At 40.7% G+C, this 22,610-nt stretch overlaps 1 protein-coding gene across 1 annotated transcript; it reads left to right on the top strand.

Moving 5' to 3' along the window:
* Nucleotides 1–1,956: 1,956 nt before the first annotated feature.
* On the top strand, nt 1,957–22,184 carry LOC129588115 (homeobox protein Meis1-like). The gene is made up of 10 exons (XM_055482193.1): nt 1,957–3,059; nt 3,267–3,408; nt 5,552–5,611; nt 7,473–7,523; nt 9,949–10,344; nt 12,733–12,937; nt 19,392–19,534; nt 20,248–20,324; nt 20,954–21,168; nt 21,605–22,184. Exons 1-10 carry the CDS (start codon nt 2,812–2,814, stop codon nt 21,772–21,774), a joined length of 1,707 nt encoding a protein of 568 aa, XP_055338168.1. The 5' UTR covers nt 1,957–2,811; the 3' UTR covers nt 21,775–22,184.
* Nucleotides 22,185–22,610: the final 426 nt, after the last annotated feature.

The raw sequence follows: 22,610 nt of genomic DNA, 5'->3' as shown, positions 1-22,610 counted from the left end.
GTAGTACAGTTTTCGGGACACATACAATCATCAGTAGACGAACGTCTTTACTAATTATAGTAGCACCTTTTTGTGCACTTCACATGGTCTGCTGTGTTTGTTCTTGTCTTCTCGAGATAACTATCTATCGTAATGCTGTTGTAAAATTATCATTTACGTAGCAAATTTTTCGTTCTAAAATACAGCAAGTAATATCTATATAATATGTATGTGTCAAGAGGCAAAAGCCGCAGAAATACTTTGGCTTTTCCGGCTACAGTAAGGAAAAATAATGAACAAATTTGTATTCCGTTGATTACATTTTTCGATCCACCACCGAGTAAGAGTAGTGTTATAATTATATTCAGAACCAGCTTTAATTAAATTTTAAACTTTAGCATGTGTATTGTACTACGTGTGGCCCAAATGGCTTCAGTTTCTTGAGATACATGATACTTGTAGAATTGTACTGCACCTCTGTAAGCGAATAACATTTTCAATAATCGGATCAGTAAACGCAGCGTCCACTCATGGTGCAATTGAAAACAGCACGTAAGGCACACGCCTAACGGATCCCGTTACTTCCAAAGGCCAAAGACATAGAGGTACTGAGGTAAGTACTAATGATAATGCGCCGTAACTTGTAAGTTATAAATATTGGACTTAAACAAAATTTCCTTCCGTTATACAAATTATCCTTGACGACGTTGAAATTTAAGGTGGATTCAGCAAGTAAAGCAGCACGTCGGACAAGTGCCAATTGACGTGCAGCACAAAGAAATACTGCGCTACCCACGCCTTTTAATACGGGTTACATTACAACGGACATACGCGCATCATGGATGCTAGAATCAACTGCAAAATTATTTAATCTTTGTTGTTACATTTGATTAGATGTACAGTACATGTGTGATGTGAGCAACATGTTGAAACTACACTGCTTTAATTTATAAGAAGACAGTAATTTTAGACAAATTAACGAGCTTTGCCAGCTTTGCCTGCTTTGCCACTGTTAGAATTGGAAATGACCTTTCATTAAATTCATTTGCTCGATTTCAGTGATTGCGCCCACCTAAATTATACTCCCGGAAGCCTGTGTAGGTAATAAAACTCTGTATAAATCTTACTATACTAATTTTGATTGCAGATCTGCATCAAACGACGACAAAGTAAAAGAAAGTACCATGCACGGGTATACGAAAAAAGTTGTCGATAATACATGTACAAGTATAACCTGCCACGAAATCGGGAATTGTTGTAAGCATGCGCACTCTGCAACAAAGCATCTCAGTATGCGTTATTTGCAAAAATACCAAGATCCCGAAAACTGGTCTCCACGTGTCGAATTTACAAGCATAATGTATATTTTAAGCGGCTGTAAAATTGCGGAAAATGCGTAAAACTTTCTTTGATGTGAATCACAAAGGTACGGCATACACACTAGAGTAAGTACAGTAATGCATATGTGCAACTATGCCAGATCAGGCCACAAAAAGCGCTAGATGCCGGAAGGGAAACCTTTAAATGGATTTATAACTGCAAGTCTGTATGTGATCGTTCTTTTGCTTGCGGTCGAATTACAATTTGTGCTATCTTGAAGAAAATCTGACGTTTACGGAAAGTAACTTCCTCAGAATATCACATCATTTATCATGCAAAAACAAGATCAATAGACAGTAGTACAACAATTCAAAAGCTTCTCGAATGGGTTATGACGCGTGTGCCTTTGCCGTTTACCGGCAAGTCGGCACCATCCTTTTGTGCTGCATCTGCGCAGTGTACAACGCTATGAGCCTATGCGCTATGGATGCCGGTGTACTACGTTGTGCAAGTTGTAGACTGTAGACTATTGGCTGTTTCTGGTGGATAACCAAGTTGACAGAAATCTGCACCCGCATGACAGCTATGTTGGCAGTTGCTACATTTAACGTACAGCCTCTGCTAAATACCAATATGATCATGAGTTGAAAATCTTTCCAACATAGCGAACATACAGTACAAATGCGAACGTACGGCGTGTCAAATGCAGTGTGCATCGCTGTTTCCTATAAGTCGAAGACGGCGAAATGATGATATATGTACGTCGTCTGTGAGAGAGGAGAAATAGCTGCTGCTCTCGAAATTCTTTCGCTCGACAGACTTGGACAGATATTAAAAATATTACACACCGTTGTGAAGAAGTTATAGCGGGGATTTGAGAAGTGTTATAGCTGCGCGCGCCGGGATGATGACTTGACCGCGCAGTAAATGCTTGCAGAGCTGTATTTAAATATTTGCGGTTAGCCTGTAGCCTGTTATCTTACCCCTGACGATTGTGTCTGCTTCATCTTATCAATTTATCCAATTTATCAGCGTGATTTATTGGTGAAAGAAAAGAGTATCAGACATCCTGCTCCCTGATTGGCCGACTATCACTACTATCATCAATACTGGTTGTTCATTCGGCACACAAGAGTGTATTGCTGAGATTTTTCTTGTACATTTCTCTCTTCGCTGGTTATCGGGACACACAACTCTCCGCTTTGCACTAACCTGGCGTACAAATCGGAAGCATTTCTTGTTTATGGCAATAGAACAGTATAACGAGTGAATTTATGGTTATACTCTGCGTATATCGTTTTGAAGTTCTAATTTACATGACGGCTGCACGTCAACGTAGTTCATGATTGACGGCAGCGTCGTGACGAGCCGTGCATGTGCGCCTGCCAGTGTTTTTGGAAGGCCAACACTAGCGCATATATTCCTCTTAGTAGATATTTTTTGTTGATTAATTCTCCAACTGGCGGTTGGAGACAGGCAAGTTAATTTATTTGTATTCTCGGAGCGGAAATCATGTATCATTATGACACTGATCCACTGCATCATCAGACACCGGTTTATGGAAATTCGGTAGTAACATCCGCCGTAGCAGACAGGCATGTGGCAGCCGGCATGTACGGTGCCGCTGCTGCGGGAGTAAGTGGCTACAATTCCCCGCCAGGACTAGCAAATGCCCAGCCACAATATGCCGTTACCAATAACCATTGTCCGCAGTCGGCTACTGTGGATGCTCATAAACGCGATAAGGATGCCATTTATAGGTAATTATAATTCCACACAAAACGTAATCAACTATATGAATTCATACAATATATCATAAATCAATGAACTTCGCAAGGTACAATTCCAAGTTTTCAACTGTTAAGACTCCAATACATATTGGAGTATTGATAAATCTGGCAATAGTCAGGTCCACTTCATTCAGCATGGTAGAAAAAATTTGAAATTTACCCTCCTATTAATTGCAGTCATCCACTTTTTCCGCTGTTAACAATGATCTTTGAAAAATGCGAGTTGGCTACTTGTACACCGCGAGATTCAACAGTAGCGGGCGGTGATGTGTGTTCATCGGAATCGTTTAACGAGGATATCGCCACGTTTGCCAAACATGTAAGTGAAAAAAATGGTTTCTGTGTCGGCCGGTCGCGAAAACAAGACTAGTGGTTGGTTGTTTGTGCATGCTGCTTATAAATCCAAGATAAGGCCTTGTATTTTTACTTCGAATGCGTATGGTACAAAAAATCTTTGTTTCGCTTTAGAAAGCGGCACATTGCTGAGGTTTTCTAGTGGATTAATTATTTCTCATTACATTAGCAAGAATAACCGTAACTTCTCCAAATAATCAGCCTGACGTTCTTTGCAAAATATTTCATTCCAGTTTTAATCATGGCGTTATACACTTTCCGTATTGCACAAATACTAGTAATGTTTAGCAACAAAAGAAAGTGCTTATGCAGTGTGCATATCGACATCGCGTGTGAATCAAAATCTCCCTATATGAAATAGGAAAAATATCTAGTTGATTTTTATTTTCCGTCCGCAAATTATTATATTTTTAATCGTGATCTGCTCACATTTGTAATGCGACAGCATTCGCGCAAAGGAAATAACGATTACTATTCTCCATCGCAAATTAAAGCTATTGCAAAGCCCTTAGGCTGCATATACCGAACATTTGGAATTAATTTTTTTCCGGACAGTGAACTGCGAACAGTCGTATTGTGTCTGGGATGCTACAAAGTTTTGTAACTGAATAATTCAGTTAGCATGACAAAATGGACAAACTGTGTCATATATTTTTCGGCCATCGTTACAAAAACTGCATTTTACGTCTCGCTAGGGAGTTATATCTTTGGACAAAGGTAGCTTCATGATCCTCGTAATGGTCGTGCTGTCAACCTGTAATCTGCTATATGATATACGAACGGCAATAAAACCATTTTAACGATGCTTAGACAAATAAGCGAAGTTTGCATAAACGGTTCACGCTGTATGCGTATCGAATTTTGTTCTCATTATAATCAATCCTGAGCAATATACAGATGCAGCAGACTTTCAAATTGACCTTAACAACTGTGCTATATGCACCGTAACATTTCAACGGCACCGGTATAATAAGCAGCAGGTTTTTTTAGAAAGAAGTGCATCACATTTCTCCGACAAAACATTTTTCTGCATGATGTAAACACAATCAGATGTAAATTGATGTTGCTGTTTGCCACAAAATAACATTTTTAATTTATCTATTTGCCTAAGATTATTCACTTGAATATATTATTTTTGAACAGGCTGAGTGACAATTGTAGCGAAGAGAGCAGACACTTTAATTGTAAACTTTAGCGTAAAACGCTATCTTGATTTTGACTTATTGAATTGTTGTGAGACAGCAAGGTGTTGGAGTTATTGACATAAGTAAAGAATTGAAGGGGTATTATCGTATTTCTGGTGAAGGCGGCTATGTGCATGCGCAGAAATATATACGATCCATGGCGCGTTGTTGAAGATCGTATAATGTATGGATGACTAACTATGAAAAGCTTCTTTTGTTCTTTTGTATATATGGTCAAGCGGGGATACTTTCAGATCAGGTTCGCAGCCGCAAAAGGTTTCTGTCCTTGTGCGCATTGCAAACGACATTATGGAATAGCTGTGTGTAGATATCTTTGAGACTTCATTGAATGGGATTAATCTTACCTAGAGGCGTTTAGGCTATCGCGCTTTGTGTACAACGAAAGAAGTCAACATTTGGCTTTCTTCTACAATATACACAATAACACAATATTCGTTAGATCTCCAGCTTTATATTGTTATTATTCCCATTCAACACGGAGTTTCGCACTGTTCTTGTTATTGCATGGTAAATGATTTTGCTGATTTCCTCCAGCTGCAGCGCAAAACTACAAACACAGTTGAATAAAAATAAAAAATTTCATGAACCGCTTATTGCGTCTTACGTTTTCGGCTCCGGTTTTAGTTTTTATGGACGATGCGGTAGTTGAAACTGAAAGCACTGCAAACAATTTATTTTAACTAATGCATTTCTACTGGCATGCTTCTTCCGATTGATGATTCCGACAAACACTAATAATTTTGCTTGTTGCAAACTCTTTTTCCGCGAGCAAGACTGATATTTATGTATTTTATGGCATAATGTAATTTTCATCAAATCTTCCTTCAGTGCACCTTTTGACTGTTGGCAGTTATTTTATGGCTTCGATGAATATATGCGATATCGATCATTTGTGCATTTCAGTTACGTTCGGACAACTGCAAAGCATCCTTTTTCAACTCAACGGACGAACTGGATAATTTGGTAAGTTTAAAGCTAGAAAATCGGTGATCAGAGGGAATGCCGGCAATCTATGTACGTAGCCAGTGCGCCGGTAAAAGATTTATGGAGTATCACCCAGGAGCATCAACTTCATTTACTGCCATGTCACATCAAATCGACCCGGAAGTACTAGTTAAGCGCTAGTTTTGCTGAGCATTCAGTTATCCACACTTACCTGTCGATATTGCTGGAAACGATTGACTTTAGTCAGGTTCTAATTAAAAAACAAATAACGGATGCATGTGGGACAAAAGGTCATAACAAACCGTTATCTACCAGAAATTTTTAATAATTAAACTTGTCATTATGGAAAACTGTCAAACATTTACCGGAGAGCATAAATGCCTTGTAATCATAACTGTAACCGCTTAAGAATTTTGTCAGTTGAGGACGTGGTGTTAGGTAAACGATTCATCAAGCTTGTGTTTGTTATTGGAACGCGGGCATATCCTTATTACTATCGCGTAGACGTTCGGCATCTGTCTTAATTAAGAGATGCGTATCTATTTTTCTTGGCGCGTCCTGATAGTAACCTTTCATTCATCGCGCGCCTTTGAATGGCAGCGTGCACAAAAAGAGGCGTCTCGTTGTCCATTTTGTGGCTAGCCTGTTATAATTCAGTTAATTCTCAGTGTGGACGGTCTGTATTGGCAGCTATGCGCTAAGTGATACTGGTAAATTTACGGGAAAGCGGAGGTAATCTGCTCTGGGCAGAAAAAGACTGACCAGCAGTTACTCCAGAGTTAGCGCAGAGGGAAGTAGATGATGATCTTATAATTACTGTCTGTAAGCAGCGCTTTATGTATCCGTCCAGTACAGGGCACTAAATTATTTGTCCAACGAAACAAAGCCCACAGAGCGTTTAAGTTCTTGATTGAAAGAGTTAATGCCCCTGACATAGTCCATAAAGCCATAGTCGAACATCCGCGCTGCCTTGTCGGATCTAGCGCCGCTGATGTTGCTACCGCCAGCCTTCTGTTCGGATATTACTTGTTCGTGTCGTGTCCCTTCACAGTTCATGCAGTCTGGAATCTGCACTGCTAGGAAGCTATCCAGAAGTTTCTAGAAAGCCAAAGAAATAAATACTGCACATCGAAGCAACCTGAAATGCTTAATTAGTGAGTTCATCTATTCAGGTTCAAGGGAAGAGTCTTACACGAGTCGTGATTCAAATTTTTATTACTTGCTTCACTCTGCAGTATATAAACTAAACCCAAGAGTTTAAATAACAACCGTAGTTTAGATGGAGAATTTTCTTCAAGCGTTGAGAAAAGTCCTACACCATGCATGCACATCATGCACCAGGAGTAAACCTGCACGAAACGATTGACCTTCCGAAATCAACTGAAACCTGTGCCACATAAATTGGTGTAATTTTGCAGGCAGTTGGTTAAAATAATGAGATCTCAATCGCATAGAATGCATAACTGAGGTTTTGTACTTTTTAAAAACCTTAAAAATAAAAATGTTGTATTCTCGCCGTAAACGCTACAAAGTCCATTGGAAATCGTACCGGGTACTTCTGCCGCAGTAATTAACATGTTCATGATTATTGTTAAAAGTATAAAATGGTATGCGTGATTATTGAATATACATAATTTACTCATGCCATACTGCAATCAAACTCGGGAAAGCGAGCACAGCTAAGCTTGACTGGTTATGAGCAAAAGTTTGGCATGTGTTGATGTGGAGAAAACGCCACTAAACTGACACTTCTCACACTCTCCCTATTGTCCCATATGTCACGATATGCCGTTTTCATTTCGATTATAAGCAATGCCGTCATTAATGTCGTTTTCTTCGTGTGTACATATAACTAACGTAAACTTCGCAACTTTTCCAGATGATTCAATCTATTCAAGTGCTCCGTTTCCATTTACTGGAACTAGAAAAGGTAAGCTCACAAACCAATTACTTTCCATAATTGCCGCTAGGTTTGGCTACAATCTAGCACTCGCGCTGCCCTAACTGCAGTTTAATCACTGTACTACAGCATTGTACCTTTAGCATTGGCTCAAGTCTAAACTGTATTATACAATGTAAAAATACAATGACTGTTTTTTATATTAATATTTCGGGTATTATAACCCGATTTTAAATTTAACCGGAAAAACCAGATTTTGGCCTAATTAGTCATTATCAACCTATTGTAAGAATAGACGCCATTTCAAGCACAAATGACTCTGAAAAATGTTCTGGTTACCAAAAAATCCGAAAGGTCGTTAAATTTATGTATTAATTCTCGTATGGATGATATCGCACCGTAAACTGATGATGCGTGCAGTGAGCGACTGACATTACAGAATCTGCAAAACGAATAACCAATTCGCATAGGCAGTTTGTTGGGATAGCTAACCATAAGAGAATGTTTACGAATATTTCGGCTAAGCCTTTATTCTACTTTAAATAAAGCACTGTTCCGACATGGAGTTTCGTGAGGAATGCATAATATGAGCTTGTGTAATTAAGTTTACTGGGAAAGTCTATATGGTCTACGAGAAAGTGTATATTAGAATCAGGCTGTTGTACACACGCACATATGCCGTCAAGTACATTACTCGTAGTATCCCAAGTATGCCGTGGAAAATATGGTAGAAAATATGTAGCGGCTTTGAGGCGAAAGCTAGTTAGAGCGGCAAGTAGAGCGTAACCGATGAATCTTGCATATGCCACGCAAAGGACAAGTTAAATGCGGTCTCACTAAGCAGTAGTGAATATTTAAACCTTGAAACAACAATCTTCAAGCTGTGTGCGCCAGTCCGATCATGAATTTACCTTTACTGTATCCATGCCTGGAAAATTAAACAAAATCAAAGCGCAGATCAAAATTTCTCAGCTGAAAATCATCGGACATATACATAGCTTACTGTGTGTATTTTGCATAGTAAGATTAGAGCAGTTTCATGCCGTGCCGCACTCTCTGGTATTTGAAGTACAGCGGTAATCTTTGATATGACCCTCTGGGGTGCGACGTTAGTAGAGTGGATAGTGTTGTGGGTATTGTGCAGACTGTCTTGCCCGCCATACGTCACTGCCTGTTATAAGAGAGCCGGAGTTTGTTTGTGTATAATTCTACATAAGCTCCTTTTCACATGCGATGCAGATAGACTTATAATTGGCCACTACAGTAAACATTCTTGACTTTTCCCCTTCAAGATTAAACTCAACGTGCCGGCTGGTCAAGTTAATACTGTTTGCCGTATCGCACCGCCATGACTACTCATCGCTGCCTTAAAAACTTTGTTTTTATAAAAGAGAGTTGAATTTTGAAAGACGATAAATAATGGAAATATAAGCGAAAGAACAAAATGATGGACGCCGACTTTTTTATTATTACAACAGATCAATAATCTCAAATTAGCGCTGCAGTTTGTCTGCTGCTATTTTTTCAAAACTTCTGAATTACATGCAGAAATACCGGCTTATTTGAGGTGTTCCCTTATTATTTGATACTATTACTGTAATATCAGACAATTTTTATAAGCTAGCAGGGCTTTGTTTGGGACTGGGGTGCATTGATCAAAAGCTCCGTGTCGCATGGGCAAAAAAGAGTTACACTGCAAAAAGGTCACTGGGTAGTGGGTATGTTCGCAAAATTAGTGAAAATTGTTTCGCGGCTCATTGTGGTAAATTCAAAGCAATAGCGACGGCTTTCATATTCACAGACCCTCAGTGCCTAGTGCATCGAAATGCTTTGGCACAAAACACAAGCTTTAGCTCGCAAGTGGTAATGGAAACTTGCGTGCTTTATGGAAAATGATACTTTAAATTTAACTGCTGTGATCAATCTTCTTAAAAGTGTACTTATACGAACAGTTTGCAATGTTTGTATGGCGACTGTGTTTACTGTGTGGCGTAAGTAGGCGAAATTACGTTCCTGTGTTTACTTGAATATCTCCATTGCTTGTATGCTCTGAAATGTCTGGTGTGAACGAAAACTTCCAGATGTATCCGCGTCGTCTGTGTAGCCTTTTAACCCGGATAATCTCCTTAATGCAAAAGATTCTCACTTTGCACTTTTCAGTGAAATCTTGTAATTTAAATTTTGGCGTCTCTCGGCTCAGAAATGGGATTTACAACAGCTATGATGCATTGATTCAGGTGGTTGGTGACAACTAATAACTGAAAACTAAACACAGTCATTATAAAAAAATCAACTACATCTGGATTGTTTTGTAGATAACTGCTAAATCACCTATATGGCAGTGTTTTTTGTATTTAATACACAAATTACAGCGAAGTACGGATGTGTACGGACACCGTAATCGTAAGGCAGAATGATATCGTTATCAATGATTAATGTGAGTATCATTTTGTAGGTCCATGAGTTGTGTGACAATTTTTGTACACGTTATATCGGCTGCTTGAAAGGCAAAATGCCTATTGACTTGGTGATCGACGACCACGATGGGGGCACGCCGACTCCATCACGAGCCAACAGTAATGACGGGGTCAGCTCCGATGGTGAAGGGGAAAGTAACGGTGCCTTTTCGGAAAATGCTAATTTACCTGACAATCATCACGCCACAACAGGAACCACCTCCGCTGCCACATTACCTCATCATATGCCGGCCGTATCGTCAGCCGGTAGCGGTGTAATGCAGTCGTCGCCCGGTGTCGGATTGCTGGGTGTCAGCAGTAACAATATTAATGGTCAACGCATGACCCATCATCCGGGACAAATCGCTGGCAATCATGATCGTCAGAACGAGCAGGTAAAACACATTGCGAGAGCCGTTTAAAAAGAAAGTATATGTGTTACCAATGTTATATATCGTCAAGCGCTGAGAAAGCTGTTCATGTGGTACATTTCATGTGGAACTAATTAACATGGGGTGAGAGGCATAGCGGGGAGCCTGCACATTTGTATGCTTGGATTACATTGACCAGACACTTCAAGTGCATGCTACAAACATACCAACAAACTTGTAACATATAATGTGAAACAAAATAATTACATGTTTAATAAACAGTGTGAACGCGCACCGCATCAAATCAGCACGGTTTTGTTCTTTAACGCGCGATGAAGGTCAAAATTTTTTCGAGGTTAGAAAATGCTGTACTGTATGTGGATCACCGCCTGTAAAACTATATTAAAACCGGTAAAGTTTTAGCGTGCTAATGAAATTTTAGTGGGCTAATGTAATTTTTAGTGTGCTAATGAAATTAAAACTGTGGTGTATGCTTTGTTTCACAATATTCATATCTGCAAGCATAGCTATGAAATTAGAACTTTACCAATACCGTGTTGTGCTATACTGCATGCATGATGGCATTATAATGAGTTTGAAATTATTATAACGTTTTGGACTTTGTTGTTGCCATAAATAGTGCAGTCGTGGCGTACGCATTTGCCGCCAGTGCTGCTGTGCATTAGGGTTGATAGTGGCGTTCATAATCCTTCTACACAAATTATTGTGGAACTGGTTGGATTTGCACAAGCGGCCCTCTTATGATGGGATCTTTTGGGTTTGGTTAGCAGATCGAATAGGATGATGATGATGCATCGGAACAAATGCTGCTTACTGATATTGTAGGAGGCTGCGGCTGTGCTGCTGCTGTAAAAGCCATGCATGGCGATGACAGCTGCGCATGACATTTTCTTGCAGTTGCGCTCTCCTAAGCCGAGTAAATTTAAAATCTTACGTAGCTCTCTCATCTCATCTCTCTGAATACATATGGATACGAACGCCGGCCACTCGCCATGGACCACAATTTGCACAAATGCAATCAGACGTTATGAATATTACAAAATATACATATAGATCCTAATTTGAGTGCGGAGTAGTGCAGCCTTCCAATCACACAGATACTAGTGAGTCCACTGAGCCGGAAAGAAGAGATCAGTTAGGACAAGAAAGTAAATCGGGCCTGAATGCGATCATGCGAAATGTAGAGAGGAAGCATGTTTAATGCATAACACACATTAAAATTTCCTTCTCATTACTTTTGTACAATGCGCAGCACTGCGCGGAATAGAATGCGGAAAAGCCGGAGCGCGCGGACGGATGATATCGGGGTGTGTTCCGTGTTTGTGTGCAATGCAAGCTGGCTATCTGGCTCCCTCTGCGTAAGCAAACCCAAGAACATTAGTTAATACATCCGCTATCTGTTCAAGTAGCGGATGTCCTTTTTCTATCGTTACGCATCCATTTTCCCTGGTAATTTCATCAAAGTTAGTATATTAGGGTTAATGTTCTATACTTTAATCTGATTAGAGCATCCTAAACTGGACAAGCATAGGGAGACGGGTAGCAGGGAACTATTTCCAATCGGATTGTAGAGGCACATCCGCTGAAAGAGCAATTCCACAATAATGTGCATTTTACTCTTATTGCCGGCTGCAACGCAAAAACACATCGCGACTCGCGAGCACTTCAGACAGGCCAATTTCCGTGCTATAGCGGTTTTTCTGTAGCTGCTGGAAGAGGCATAACGAACGGCGCACACATTCGCGCTACATGTATACTTCTGTACATGGAGTTGTGTGTAATATTTTGACCGAAAATGGGAATGGGTGGCGATGAAGCACAACTGTATTTTCTATGTGCAGTGGAGTGCACCGATGAACATGCTCACTCAAATTCTAATGCATACACAACATCCCATCATCCTAATAATTATCCATTTCCAGAGCTGTGCTTCTTCAAGTTTTCAGCTAGAGAAAGGAAATATTATTTTCGCTTCATTGCCTTTCTAGTAGCGCACTACATTTGGGATCTGCATATAATTTAACAAGATTAAAATCAGCCGATGCCAGCGGAAGTCTAGAACTGTCCGAATATGCGCATTCGCGGTCGTATGTAGACGTGTGCGGTAAAAGGCTCCGTCTGACCTTTATTACATTTGAAACAAAACAGTAACATAGGTCATAACTATGAACGCACTGTTTACAACTTTCGCTGTTTCTACTATTTTGTGAAGATAGAAACTGCTCTAACCGCTCGCTCATTTGACATATTTGCTTATAAGCATTTGATTTATTTGCCCTGCCAACGCACAAACCACTGAATTTGAATGCTGCAAAATTATAATTTCCAAACACACACGAATTGATCTTTTGACAGTTTTTTCATAATAATGCTATGTTTTCGTTATTGTAGAACGCTTCACCCAGTTCCGTATCGTACAATCACCACGGGAGTGATTCTCAGGCCATGAATGACCCTCAAGGTTCTCCCGTAAACGCCGTGCCACAGCCGGCTGTTAATCACCTCCAGAATCCTTCTCCTCACCCTCATCTCCACAATTCCAACAGTCGACCTATCAGTCAGAGCAATCACGCTTTTGACAATATGAGCGAAACAGGTAAGCCTCGTGCAATGCACATCTTTGCAATGCCATTTCGGCCTCTAGTTTATTATGTCCGATGCCGCATTCGGTGTGCGCGCGAAATCCCCCAACCTCAAAGTTGTAATTTAGAAGCCGTTGGCGCGAGCACACGTACCGTATGCCTGCGCATTAATTCGATTCTGGGTAATTTTTTCGGCTTCTATAACTTGTTTGCTTGCTTACATGACAGTAAATGGCAAGTTAGTTGGCATTTAAGTGGTATGTTCGTGTAGTTCGGTGGTATGAATTTTAACACAGCACAATCGTTAATTACCCCGTTGTGTCTGCCACCAAAAATGTCAACACAAAGGAGCTCGCAATAATATATGAGTGGCGAAAATGCTTGATTTGCCGTGTATTTCCTGCGCGCCTGCATTGCACCGTCGGGTGACTATTGTTTCGTTTTTCGGCGGACATTCAGGTATTTCTTGATGGGCTGGTTACTGCCCAAGGGCGTTGTTGATAGTCTAAACGCTATTACCGCGCTCAAGGTGCAAGCTGTGTCCTTGGAGGTATTTTTTACCGCCACGGTACGGCTAATGGACTTCAATTAATTGCTGCAGTCGTATAAGAGAAAAAGTAACAGAGACTGTGCCAAATTATATTTACAATCGCTATACAACGGATGATGGCCGTGACAGTCAAACTTTGTAGTGGAATTGATGGGTTTATAAGTGAGCTTAAAGCTTGACCTTTAATAAGAAGCAGCAAGAAAAGTGCACAATGTTTCATGTTTGCCGCAGGATTTTAGATTACTTATTTACCATTAATTCTTGGCAAACATGATATGCTTTTCTAAACATTTTAAATGTATATCTAGCATAAAATCAACATTTTTTGTTAGGAATAGTTATACGCGATTTTGGCACTGAGCAAACGGTAGCCTTTAGAAAAAACTATTTTTCACGTCTATAAAACAGTTTTTGTCCGCTTTTATAGATAGAAGCAGGTTGTTTTTGAGGCAGTTTTAAGCTTTTTGTAGCGGAGCGCGGATTGAGAGAATAATTACAGCGGCGACTGCAACTGGCGCTCGTTTGACTGCCTATATGGCTATCTGATAATGTATTTGAGGCTTGACTTTTAATGAAAAGGCTGATCGTTTCCACCAGAGGCGATTTTGCGACCCACAGTTGCGCATAACAATTGCAACGGCGCTTCTTATCGGATCTTGTAATCATCACCTGCTGTTAGTGAACCGGCCGTTTACGCCCCCCTCCGGCTTTAAATACATTTAAAAGGCACAACGTAGTTTTAGAGCATTTTTCCTCTCCGTCTTTCTCAGTCGCTGTTCAACTCCATCTTTGGAATTTTCGAAACTACCGGCCTTTTATTCTTTCCGTGCACACGATCGTTTGGCTAATATAATCATGTCTTTCCTATAAAAATGGAGATATTGCTCACGATAAGAGGCACTGGTCAACCAACTGTGAAACCTGTTCCCAAGCTAAATAATCATAGTGAAAAGGATGCAGGTTGGCAATAACGATCCGACATTGGTGAGATGTGCCTTGAAATCAGTAGTCACTCTTACCGACGATTCGGCACAAATAATGCAATTTTCTTTCCGACCGTCCCTTAATAAAATGATGAGCTCGATAGCATGCCGAGATAGATAGTGCGCCGGCGCAATGCCCCTTAAGCTACAAATTCTTTATCGTTAAAGATTTAAAGATGCTGTCGAATTAACGGTGCGTGGAGATCAACATATTTCCGTTTATGTGCATTGCTGTTGCATTTTCGTTATTCTCGTTCATGCAAAAGCAACCCGATCACAGGCTCATAGGTTATCCAGAAATTGTCACATATGTTGATTTGTCCAGAGAAGAAATTCAATGCGTAGATGTGATATATTTATTATTACAGAAAGCAAATGTGCAGGAAAATCTGACAAATGTTTAGAAAGCAGCGCATAGTTAAACTCATTCGAACAATGCGTATAGGCATTTTTTATTACATAATCCTTTATCAGATTAAAATCTGTTAATAAGCGGTGACATGTATGACATTTAGAAAAGCAACGCTTGCTAGTTTGTCACGTTGTTCCAGGCAGGTATGAAAATAATTGGTCAGCTGTCATAGGTATATATTGTGTCAAAGGAGTGAAGCTTTATTTGGATGAAAATAAGCAGTAAATAGCGTCGTCGATTTGACAGCTATTAACCACTAGCCGATGATAGGAATATATCTCTATGTGCCTCTATGCATGATCGTAAAGGTGTCACAGCTTCAAAATACCGAACTGTCGTGGATGTCAGATCGATTTGACGGGATGACTGCTTACGCGCATACACATATTACACAGTGTGGCTGTTCATACAGATATATTACACGGCCCATCATCAGACGAATAATTATGAACGATGCCTCACTTATCATTATACCTCTCTTGTATGTTTACGTTTTTGATCGTTAATTAAAACGACAAGGTATTTATGAGAGAGTTCGAAAGTATAGTGGAAGTCGCGTTGCTCTGCGTACGTGACAGTTTCTGGTGTGAATCCGCGACAACATTTCCTGTCAGTCGAACGAAAGGACCGCTCCACTCTGTGCGGCAGCGTGTGCAGCGGCGATAATATATTATCCTGTCCAGATTCAAATGGGGCATAGTATGACGCTACACCCAACCTGTAGACAGGAAACTATTAGAGACTGCTGTGCAGTTGATAACAGCCCATACTATTTGGTAGACATTTATACGTAGTGGAAAATCAACGACAGTTTCACGACGTTTTGGGAGTAATCGTTAATTTATGCGGTGACACTTACAGCCAACAGATGACACCTCTACGACAGCCTTGACAGGAAGCGTGTGGATAAAATATGACCACAGCGGTTACATTGTTCCACACGTTCGTATTTGCGTATGGCCAGCACTAAACGATTGATCATTAAGCACAGCGATAAATTGATTGTGCACAATGCAAGCAATATTTCAAAATAATTGTCGCATGCAGCGTGAATAAAAAAATAAAAACCTAAATTTTGGTGATTACAGTGTGTTCGTGATTGTTGGTCGTTTGATAATTCGTAAGTGTCGTAGTCGCAACGTGGATAACAAATTTATTGCAGTTCTACATATATCTCAGCAGATTGGTAACTCATTTGTGACCTTTCACACAATTAGACACATAGCTCGGGTGGCAATTTCATGCGCCAGGTTCTGCTGCAGTGAAGCGCGGTAAATGATATGAGCTGCAACCGTGTGGCGTTGGCTGTCGCATATATATCCGTTCCTTGACTTGTCATCCTAATTGGCCTCCCTCACTGTGAAATGCGGCATTTTTTCAAGTGATCACGAACCAGATCATATTTCGGGTGTCCGATATATAGGGCCATCAAGGCGCGCCATTTGAGAGATAGATACACACTTGGCCTACAGTTTGTATCAATGCCGGCAGCTCCCAGCAGGCTGCACGATATGGGCACCCAAGAGCACAGCATAATCCCGTTCGTGAAAAGGGCCGCATAGACATGACGTCCAAATTGATATGCTTACGCGTTATCCATATCGTGAAATTCATTGGCACAGGAAGATGCTGCATGCATGCGACGTCGACGGCAGAGTTAAGTTTAGCATTTAATGATTTTGTCTGCACTGGGATCTCTTTCTTGAGAACATCATTAAATGGGAACTTTATCCTTGAGAACCTGATGCCAGGCTGTATCTTTTGCTCGTTAGGGCCGTTCAGGGAAATAGATTACCGGATTGTCAGACAGGGATTTATATTTGTGAGGACAATGTGAAACATCTTTTGCGCATTTCGACCGACTAGATTTGCCATCGAACATGGCAATACGTGTTTGTGTAGCTAATTAATCCTGTTAATTTCACAATCGCTACAGCCATCAGGCTGCAAATTTGCCGCTCTTAATTTGTCTGGAAGGTGCCAGATGATCAGAAACGCCATTACTTTCTCGCTCATTAATTGATTGTGAGTTCATGCACACGCAGTTAGCAGCAGTCAATAAGGCAACGTTACCTACACCCACTAATGATTTCCGGTTGCATCTGTACTAAAAGCAAAAGTTCACGATAAAGGTTAAACAATCGCACCTCGCAGTGTTTTGCGATAGTTGCAAAAACGTTTTCGTTCACCGGTTTACTCGAAAACTAATAAACATACAAAAAGCCAAACTTGCCAAATTGTTTGAAATCTAGCTATTTCGATACAGTTGTTCCATTGCCAGCACTTTCATGTTAGCTTCGCGTTTTACATATGTATATAGCATTTGCTAAACGAATCCTATGTTTTGATACTTATACAAACGTGCTAGAGTAGATCGTGAACCAGTAAACTGGATAATTTTCGAAGTTAAAAGCTGCCTTCTTGTCCACATAGCAGCTGTTTCTTTACAGTATTCCCGAAATGAACAGATCAGCATTTGTGCAAAGTTGACTTACTGTAGTGCATAGCATAACTTTTATAGATTTTGTTACTGGGCTTGACGGCTGAAATGAGTGTCATCCATCATTTCCGACTATTTTAAATTTGGACTTTCTCAAATCACATCAGCAGTCTTGCAAAGGACGATGGTGAGAATTTTCTTTTCCTGGTCTCTACAGCCGCGTCTCAACTTATACTAGCTGTGCTACTCTAGACTTGCGCTGCGCATAGCCTGTTTGCCTACGTACAGTACTGGCACAGTTCAAACGTTCTAAGTAGTAAAATTAATAAGTAAATATAAGTGCTGTATAACTGAGCAAATCCGTTAATGTTATTCACTTTCAGTTTTTGTGGTTAGTTGTGTTCGTTGAATGTTATTTGAGCGCACTAACGGTTTGGTTAGTTGTTGTTGTTTTGCAAAATTCAAGAGAAGACCTTAAACTCTTTTTTTACCGAACTTGGTTCTGAATGGTGGAATATAGTATTGTATATTCATTTTAAATATTATTGGATAATTATTTTCAGTGGGAAATATCTGATTTTTTTTGCTAAAGTGTGATGTTCTTTTTGAGTTGGTGTGAATACTAGTAAAATGCAGACTTTTTAGTCAGCTAGACCTCGCGGTACAATCCTGGCAGAGTGAGCATATGGAAATGACCTTGTGAATAAATTTGATCAGTGGTGCGTTCAATATTTTTTCAGCTATATATTATTTCAAAATTTATGTAACTACTATTTAATGCAAAATTACAAATATATATTAAAAAGTCAAACTGCGATTGATTTACTTATTATTTTGGTGTCACTGTCCGCCTCTTGCGATATTTTGCACGTACAGCAGCAGCCCTTTTCCTGTTATGTTTTTGTCAATACAGGATGCAATAAATTTGATGTTTAAAATGGATGTTGGAGATTTCGTCGGGTGCGGTCAGACTTTATCTAATCCTTATCGTTTGGATCAGTCCAGAAAACAACAACCAAATGTCTGAAATCTGTCAGCATCTTTCTGGTGGCTTCTGCAGAGTACCAAAGCATAGGTTCTCTGTTAAAGTGTAACTTTTCTACCAACAGAGATACGGTTTAAAGTATCGGGGTATTCTGTTCACCACAAGATAGGTGCATCTTCATAACGGTACAAAGATGATTTTGCTTACATAAAAATTCTTTCACCATTATGGTTGTGAAATGAATGGATAACTATATAAGTACAATATATATTTTGTCGCCAAACCACTTATTATGCTTTGAGGAATGCATGAATTGGCTATAGCGTGTGCGATATTTTTCCGGAGATCGTGAGTTGTAATGGATTCCATATATCATACCAGCAGAAACCAGCAATTACTGTCATGTAGCGAAAATCCGAAAAGCAACGACCGGCTACCCTAGCACACTCGGCCACGTCGAAATAACACTGAATTCGACAACGCGCGTCCATAATATGTGCACAATATTTTTCCAAAACTAAACTTGAATGCAGCAGAATGTTGTTCGGGAATTCTGCAAGAAATTTTCGTTTGGCGATTGCTAATGAGAGACTGTTTTTGCGTAACCCAGTGCTATGAAGCTGCTGTTTGCGCTCTCTTCTGAAGCGGCAACAGATCGTATGCCCATATACCCGTGTGACCTTTGATACCGGCTACGGCCGCTATCAGTGTGCGCGCCTGCTGAGCAGAATGTTCATGCATATTATTAGTAAGATAAACGGAGATTAATGCTGTAACGCAACCTGCTCGTTAGGGGAAGAGCAGAACGCTGAATGTATGGCCGGGCTGGACTTTAGCTGGGATCCCGGGCGATTAGTCCCTGAGGAGCGGAATTAGTTTGTGCCTATGTGTGTATGCCCTGTGCTGGCAAGTGCACTGGTAGTGTGTGCACGCGCGAAATGAGATAGATTAGGCCGAAGTGGGGAGCGCTGCATATCCTTAGTTATGGGAGCGCGCCGACGGAAGCTTAATCAGCTGGGGATGGGATGTATTTGTCGTACAGGGAAAAGCCATATCCGACCGACCGCTTTTGACCTTGATTTTGTTATGTTTTACTAGGGGATGGTAGCATGTGTTCCGGAGAAAATGCCGATGGCGAGGATGATGATGATGAGCGAAGCAAAAAGCGCCAGAAGAAACGCGGCATTTTTCCTAAAATGGCTACAAACTGCATGAGGGCGTGGCTGTTTCAGCATTTACAGGTTTGTGCAATTTATCAAAGCAGATTTTGGTCAGGTCACGTTGAACAGAAAATTTTATCATTAATCTAGTGCACCCTATCTAGCCCCAACAAAAATAAATACTAAATAGGAAAATGTATGATATTTCGTTCTGGCTAACACATCATGGTACAGAAAATAAAGAAGTTATAATATGTTTTGACATGGATTTGCAGTGATGTGTATAGCCTGGAAACGATTTTCTCTTTACTCGGCCCTAGTATTGACAGATTTATTAACTCAACTATTTCGGTAAACATTGATATTTCCTGCATGAGTCTGGCAGTGTAGAGTGGAGGAAATATGGCTCATTCTGGCAGCAATCATTTGCACATATTTTACCGCAACCACAGACGCGCCATGTGATGTGATTTTAGTATCCTCCACGCGGTCTTTTGCCGCGGAATATGGACCATTAAAATCCACTAACAACTCTATCCAGACCGTAATTATAGTCCATAATGGAAAGAAATTTGTATCTGTTTGCACTGGTATCGTGCTTCTGAAATTTCACCTGGTTCCAGTAAAATTTTCAATTGATTCAATTGCTACCTTAATTATGCATAAGCACTAGGTTTAAAAGTGAATATGGATACCGATAAGTACATAAAGGTTACACTGCACCGAGTACACCTAGCACTGAGTGCATATTTGGTCATCCACAGCTGCATTGAATAATCAGGGTATTATTTCAGCATCCATATCCATCCGAAGAGCAGAAAAAGTCCCTGGCTCAGGACACCGGATTAACGATTCTCCAAGTTAACAACTGGTAAATATACTGTGTACACAGTCAGCGTAAATGGAATGGAATTTAATTCAATAAAATGATAGCTTTGTTGTGAAAGCTGAATAAATCGCACACTGCATATACAGAAGAAATCGTCTTTGGCATTCATTCAGATTGATAATTTCCTAGTAGTTGTGCCGATTGTGCGCATCTATGTTTATGACATGCGCATGAGCAGACAATAGACCTAACGTCTTCAATTAAGGCCGAGGAACACAAGTTGTGTATTATATCGATTAATGAGCAGAACGTGAAGTAATTTAATCAGGAAGCTTTTAGCTCCCGCACCATTAAGCTAAATGCCGTTACGCGTTAACTATTGCCCCATTAGAGCCTTGTGCTGCTTCCGGTGACCTTTCTCTTTTCTGTCCCACGGCACCGGCGCAGCTGCTGCCTGCGCGCAGGCAGCTGTGTGAATGGGGTTGGGTGTACTTTAGTAAATTACACTTGGAGAAAATGGGATATAGTCCCGTTTTCCTCTCTGGCCGTTCGCTTTTGTACAACAGCCGTATTATGTAGGCTGTGTGAATGATCGAATATTTCAGTGCACTGTGCGCGGCAGTGTATAAGTTTTGACGATGTGTGTGAGTGTGACTGTGTTGCTGCTGCAGGTTCATCAATGCCAGACGGAGGATTGTTCAACCGATGATCGATCAATCTAATCGCGCAGGCAAGTCTCCTGTGGTGACTGTTTTCAAGTCGCGCCGGAGAAAGTCTTCCTCAGGTCAATCTCCAGGTCCCTCCCCCGGGCCTCACAGTGCCTACAGTCCCGATCCTTCCGGCCTGATGCAGGGCTATGCGCAGCAGCCGCCGTTAGGAATGGCCGGTGAGTTGGTGTACAAGGATATTTACCCCTACCTGTAGGCTACACTTCCCTGATGATCCCTGGCGAGGGTAAACGACTTCCTCCATGTCAGGCACATGTCAACCTCAATGGGCCGAGGGTGTCAAGTATCAACTTGTGCCACCTGTCCTCGAAAAAATTTACCCACCGATAAGGATTTGGTTTCACCGTAAAAATAACTGGTTGGCGTGAAGAGAATTTGAGAAAACTCGTCAACACAGTTTAATAAAAAAGTAATCACAACGACCGGCGTAGCGCTCGGTATTCGTGCGCGCCAGGAACGTTGGATTTGTGGAAAATGTTTGTTCGTGAAAATTTTGGAAAATGGAATAAACTCGACTACCCAAAATTAAATATGCTTATATTGCTTGCACATCCAATCAGTAATGTTACTTAATATTCTGTGTTTTTCCATTAGGTTATCCTCAAATGCATGATTCCTGGTCAACGCAGAATGCCGCACAGCATCTGTACCACAGCCAAGCGCCGTCATTCTATCCTCCACCGCATCACATGATGATGGCCGCTCATCCCTTTCAAAGCATGCACGGAATGGATCCCAGTCAGTGTATGGATCTTCACGGCTAGAAACCACCACGGTTTCCCGCTAAATCTGGAGCGTTCCTACGCTTGCTGTTCATCATCTGAAAAATTCTAAGGGGGGACGCCCACATCGTCATATGGCTCAGGCAAATGCAGACAGCATTATTGGTGGTGACCACGGATATACACTGTCTATGTTCGTTATAACGTGGTCGGCCTTTCTCTGGAAATAATTATTTGGAAATTACGCTTAGGAAAAAACCCTGTGCAAGACTAAAGGAGAACAGAACTATGTATTTTTATTAGTAGCGGTACTGAATTATGCCGCATTTTTCAAATATGTAGGAAAATCAATAATTCGTGCAGAAAAACGTTGGGTAATGAGAAAAACTAACCTCATCTTGGTCGCAATGCGCAAATGACCGTATAGGATTTTTGTACAATAAAATGTCGCAAAACTGGTGGTTGATTGTTGATGACGAAACACCTTGCAAAAATTTGGACATGCTTAACACGAACAAGAAACAAAACCTTAAAGATGTTAAATGCCACAAACAATGGCGAATCTTCTGAAAGCAGCGCTAAGGACAAGGCCGGTAAGATAGAAGGGAAGGCAATTGAAGTTGAAACGAAAAGCGAATGCTTCCTTCTTACCAGTCACGTAAATGAAACAGACCATAGCGTGGCCGCTTTGTGCCACCGCCGGTGTGCCAAAAAACTTTCTAACAACATCCTTGGCATTGCTAAAAAAATTGCTGAAATGCAGATTCGTTGTGTTTTGGTTGCAGTCACGCTTAAAGATAAACAAAATCATCCCGCATTCGTTGCCGGTTGATATTACCGGCCAGCATTGCAAACAGTAACCGATCAAGTAAAACTTA

The sequence above is a fragment of the Paramacrobiotus metropolitanus genome, unplaced genomic scaffold (assembly GCF_019649055.1).
Source record: "Paramacrobiotus metropolitanus isolate TYO unplaced genomic scaffold, Prichtersi_v1.0 Parri_scaffold0000028, whole genome shotgun sequence".
NCBI classification, from domain to species: Eukaryota; Metazoa; Tardigrada; class Eutardigrada; order Parachela; family Macrobiotidae; genus Paramacrobiotus; species Paramacrobiotus metropolitanus.
This window is presented reverse-complemented; position numbering and strand designations above follow the sequence as displayed.

Coding starts and splice junctions, on each gene's coding strand:
- LOC129588115 (XM_055482193.1), top strand. CDS start 2,812: ATGTATCATTATGACACTGATCCACTGCATCATCAGACACCGGTTTAT. Junction 3,060..3,266: donor GATAAGGATGCCATTTATAG/GTAATTATAATT, acceptor TATTAATTGCAG/TCATCCACTTTTTCCGCTGT. Junction 10,345..12,732: donor ATGATCGTCAGAACGAGCAG/GTAAAACACATT, acceptor TCGTTATTGTAG/AACGCTTCACCCAGTTCCGT.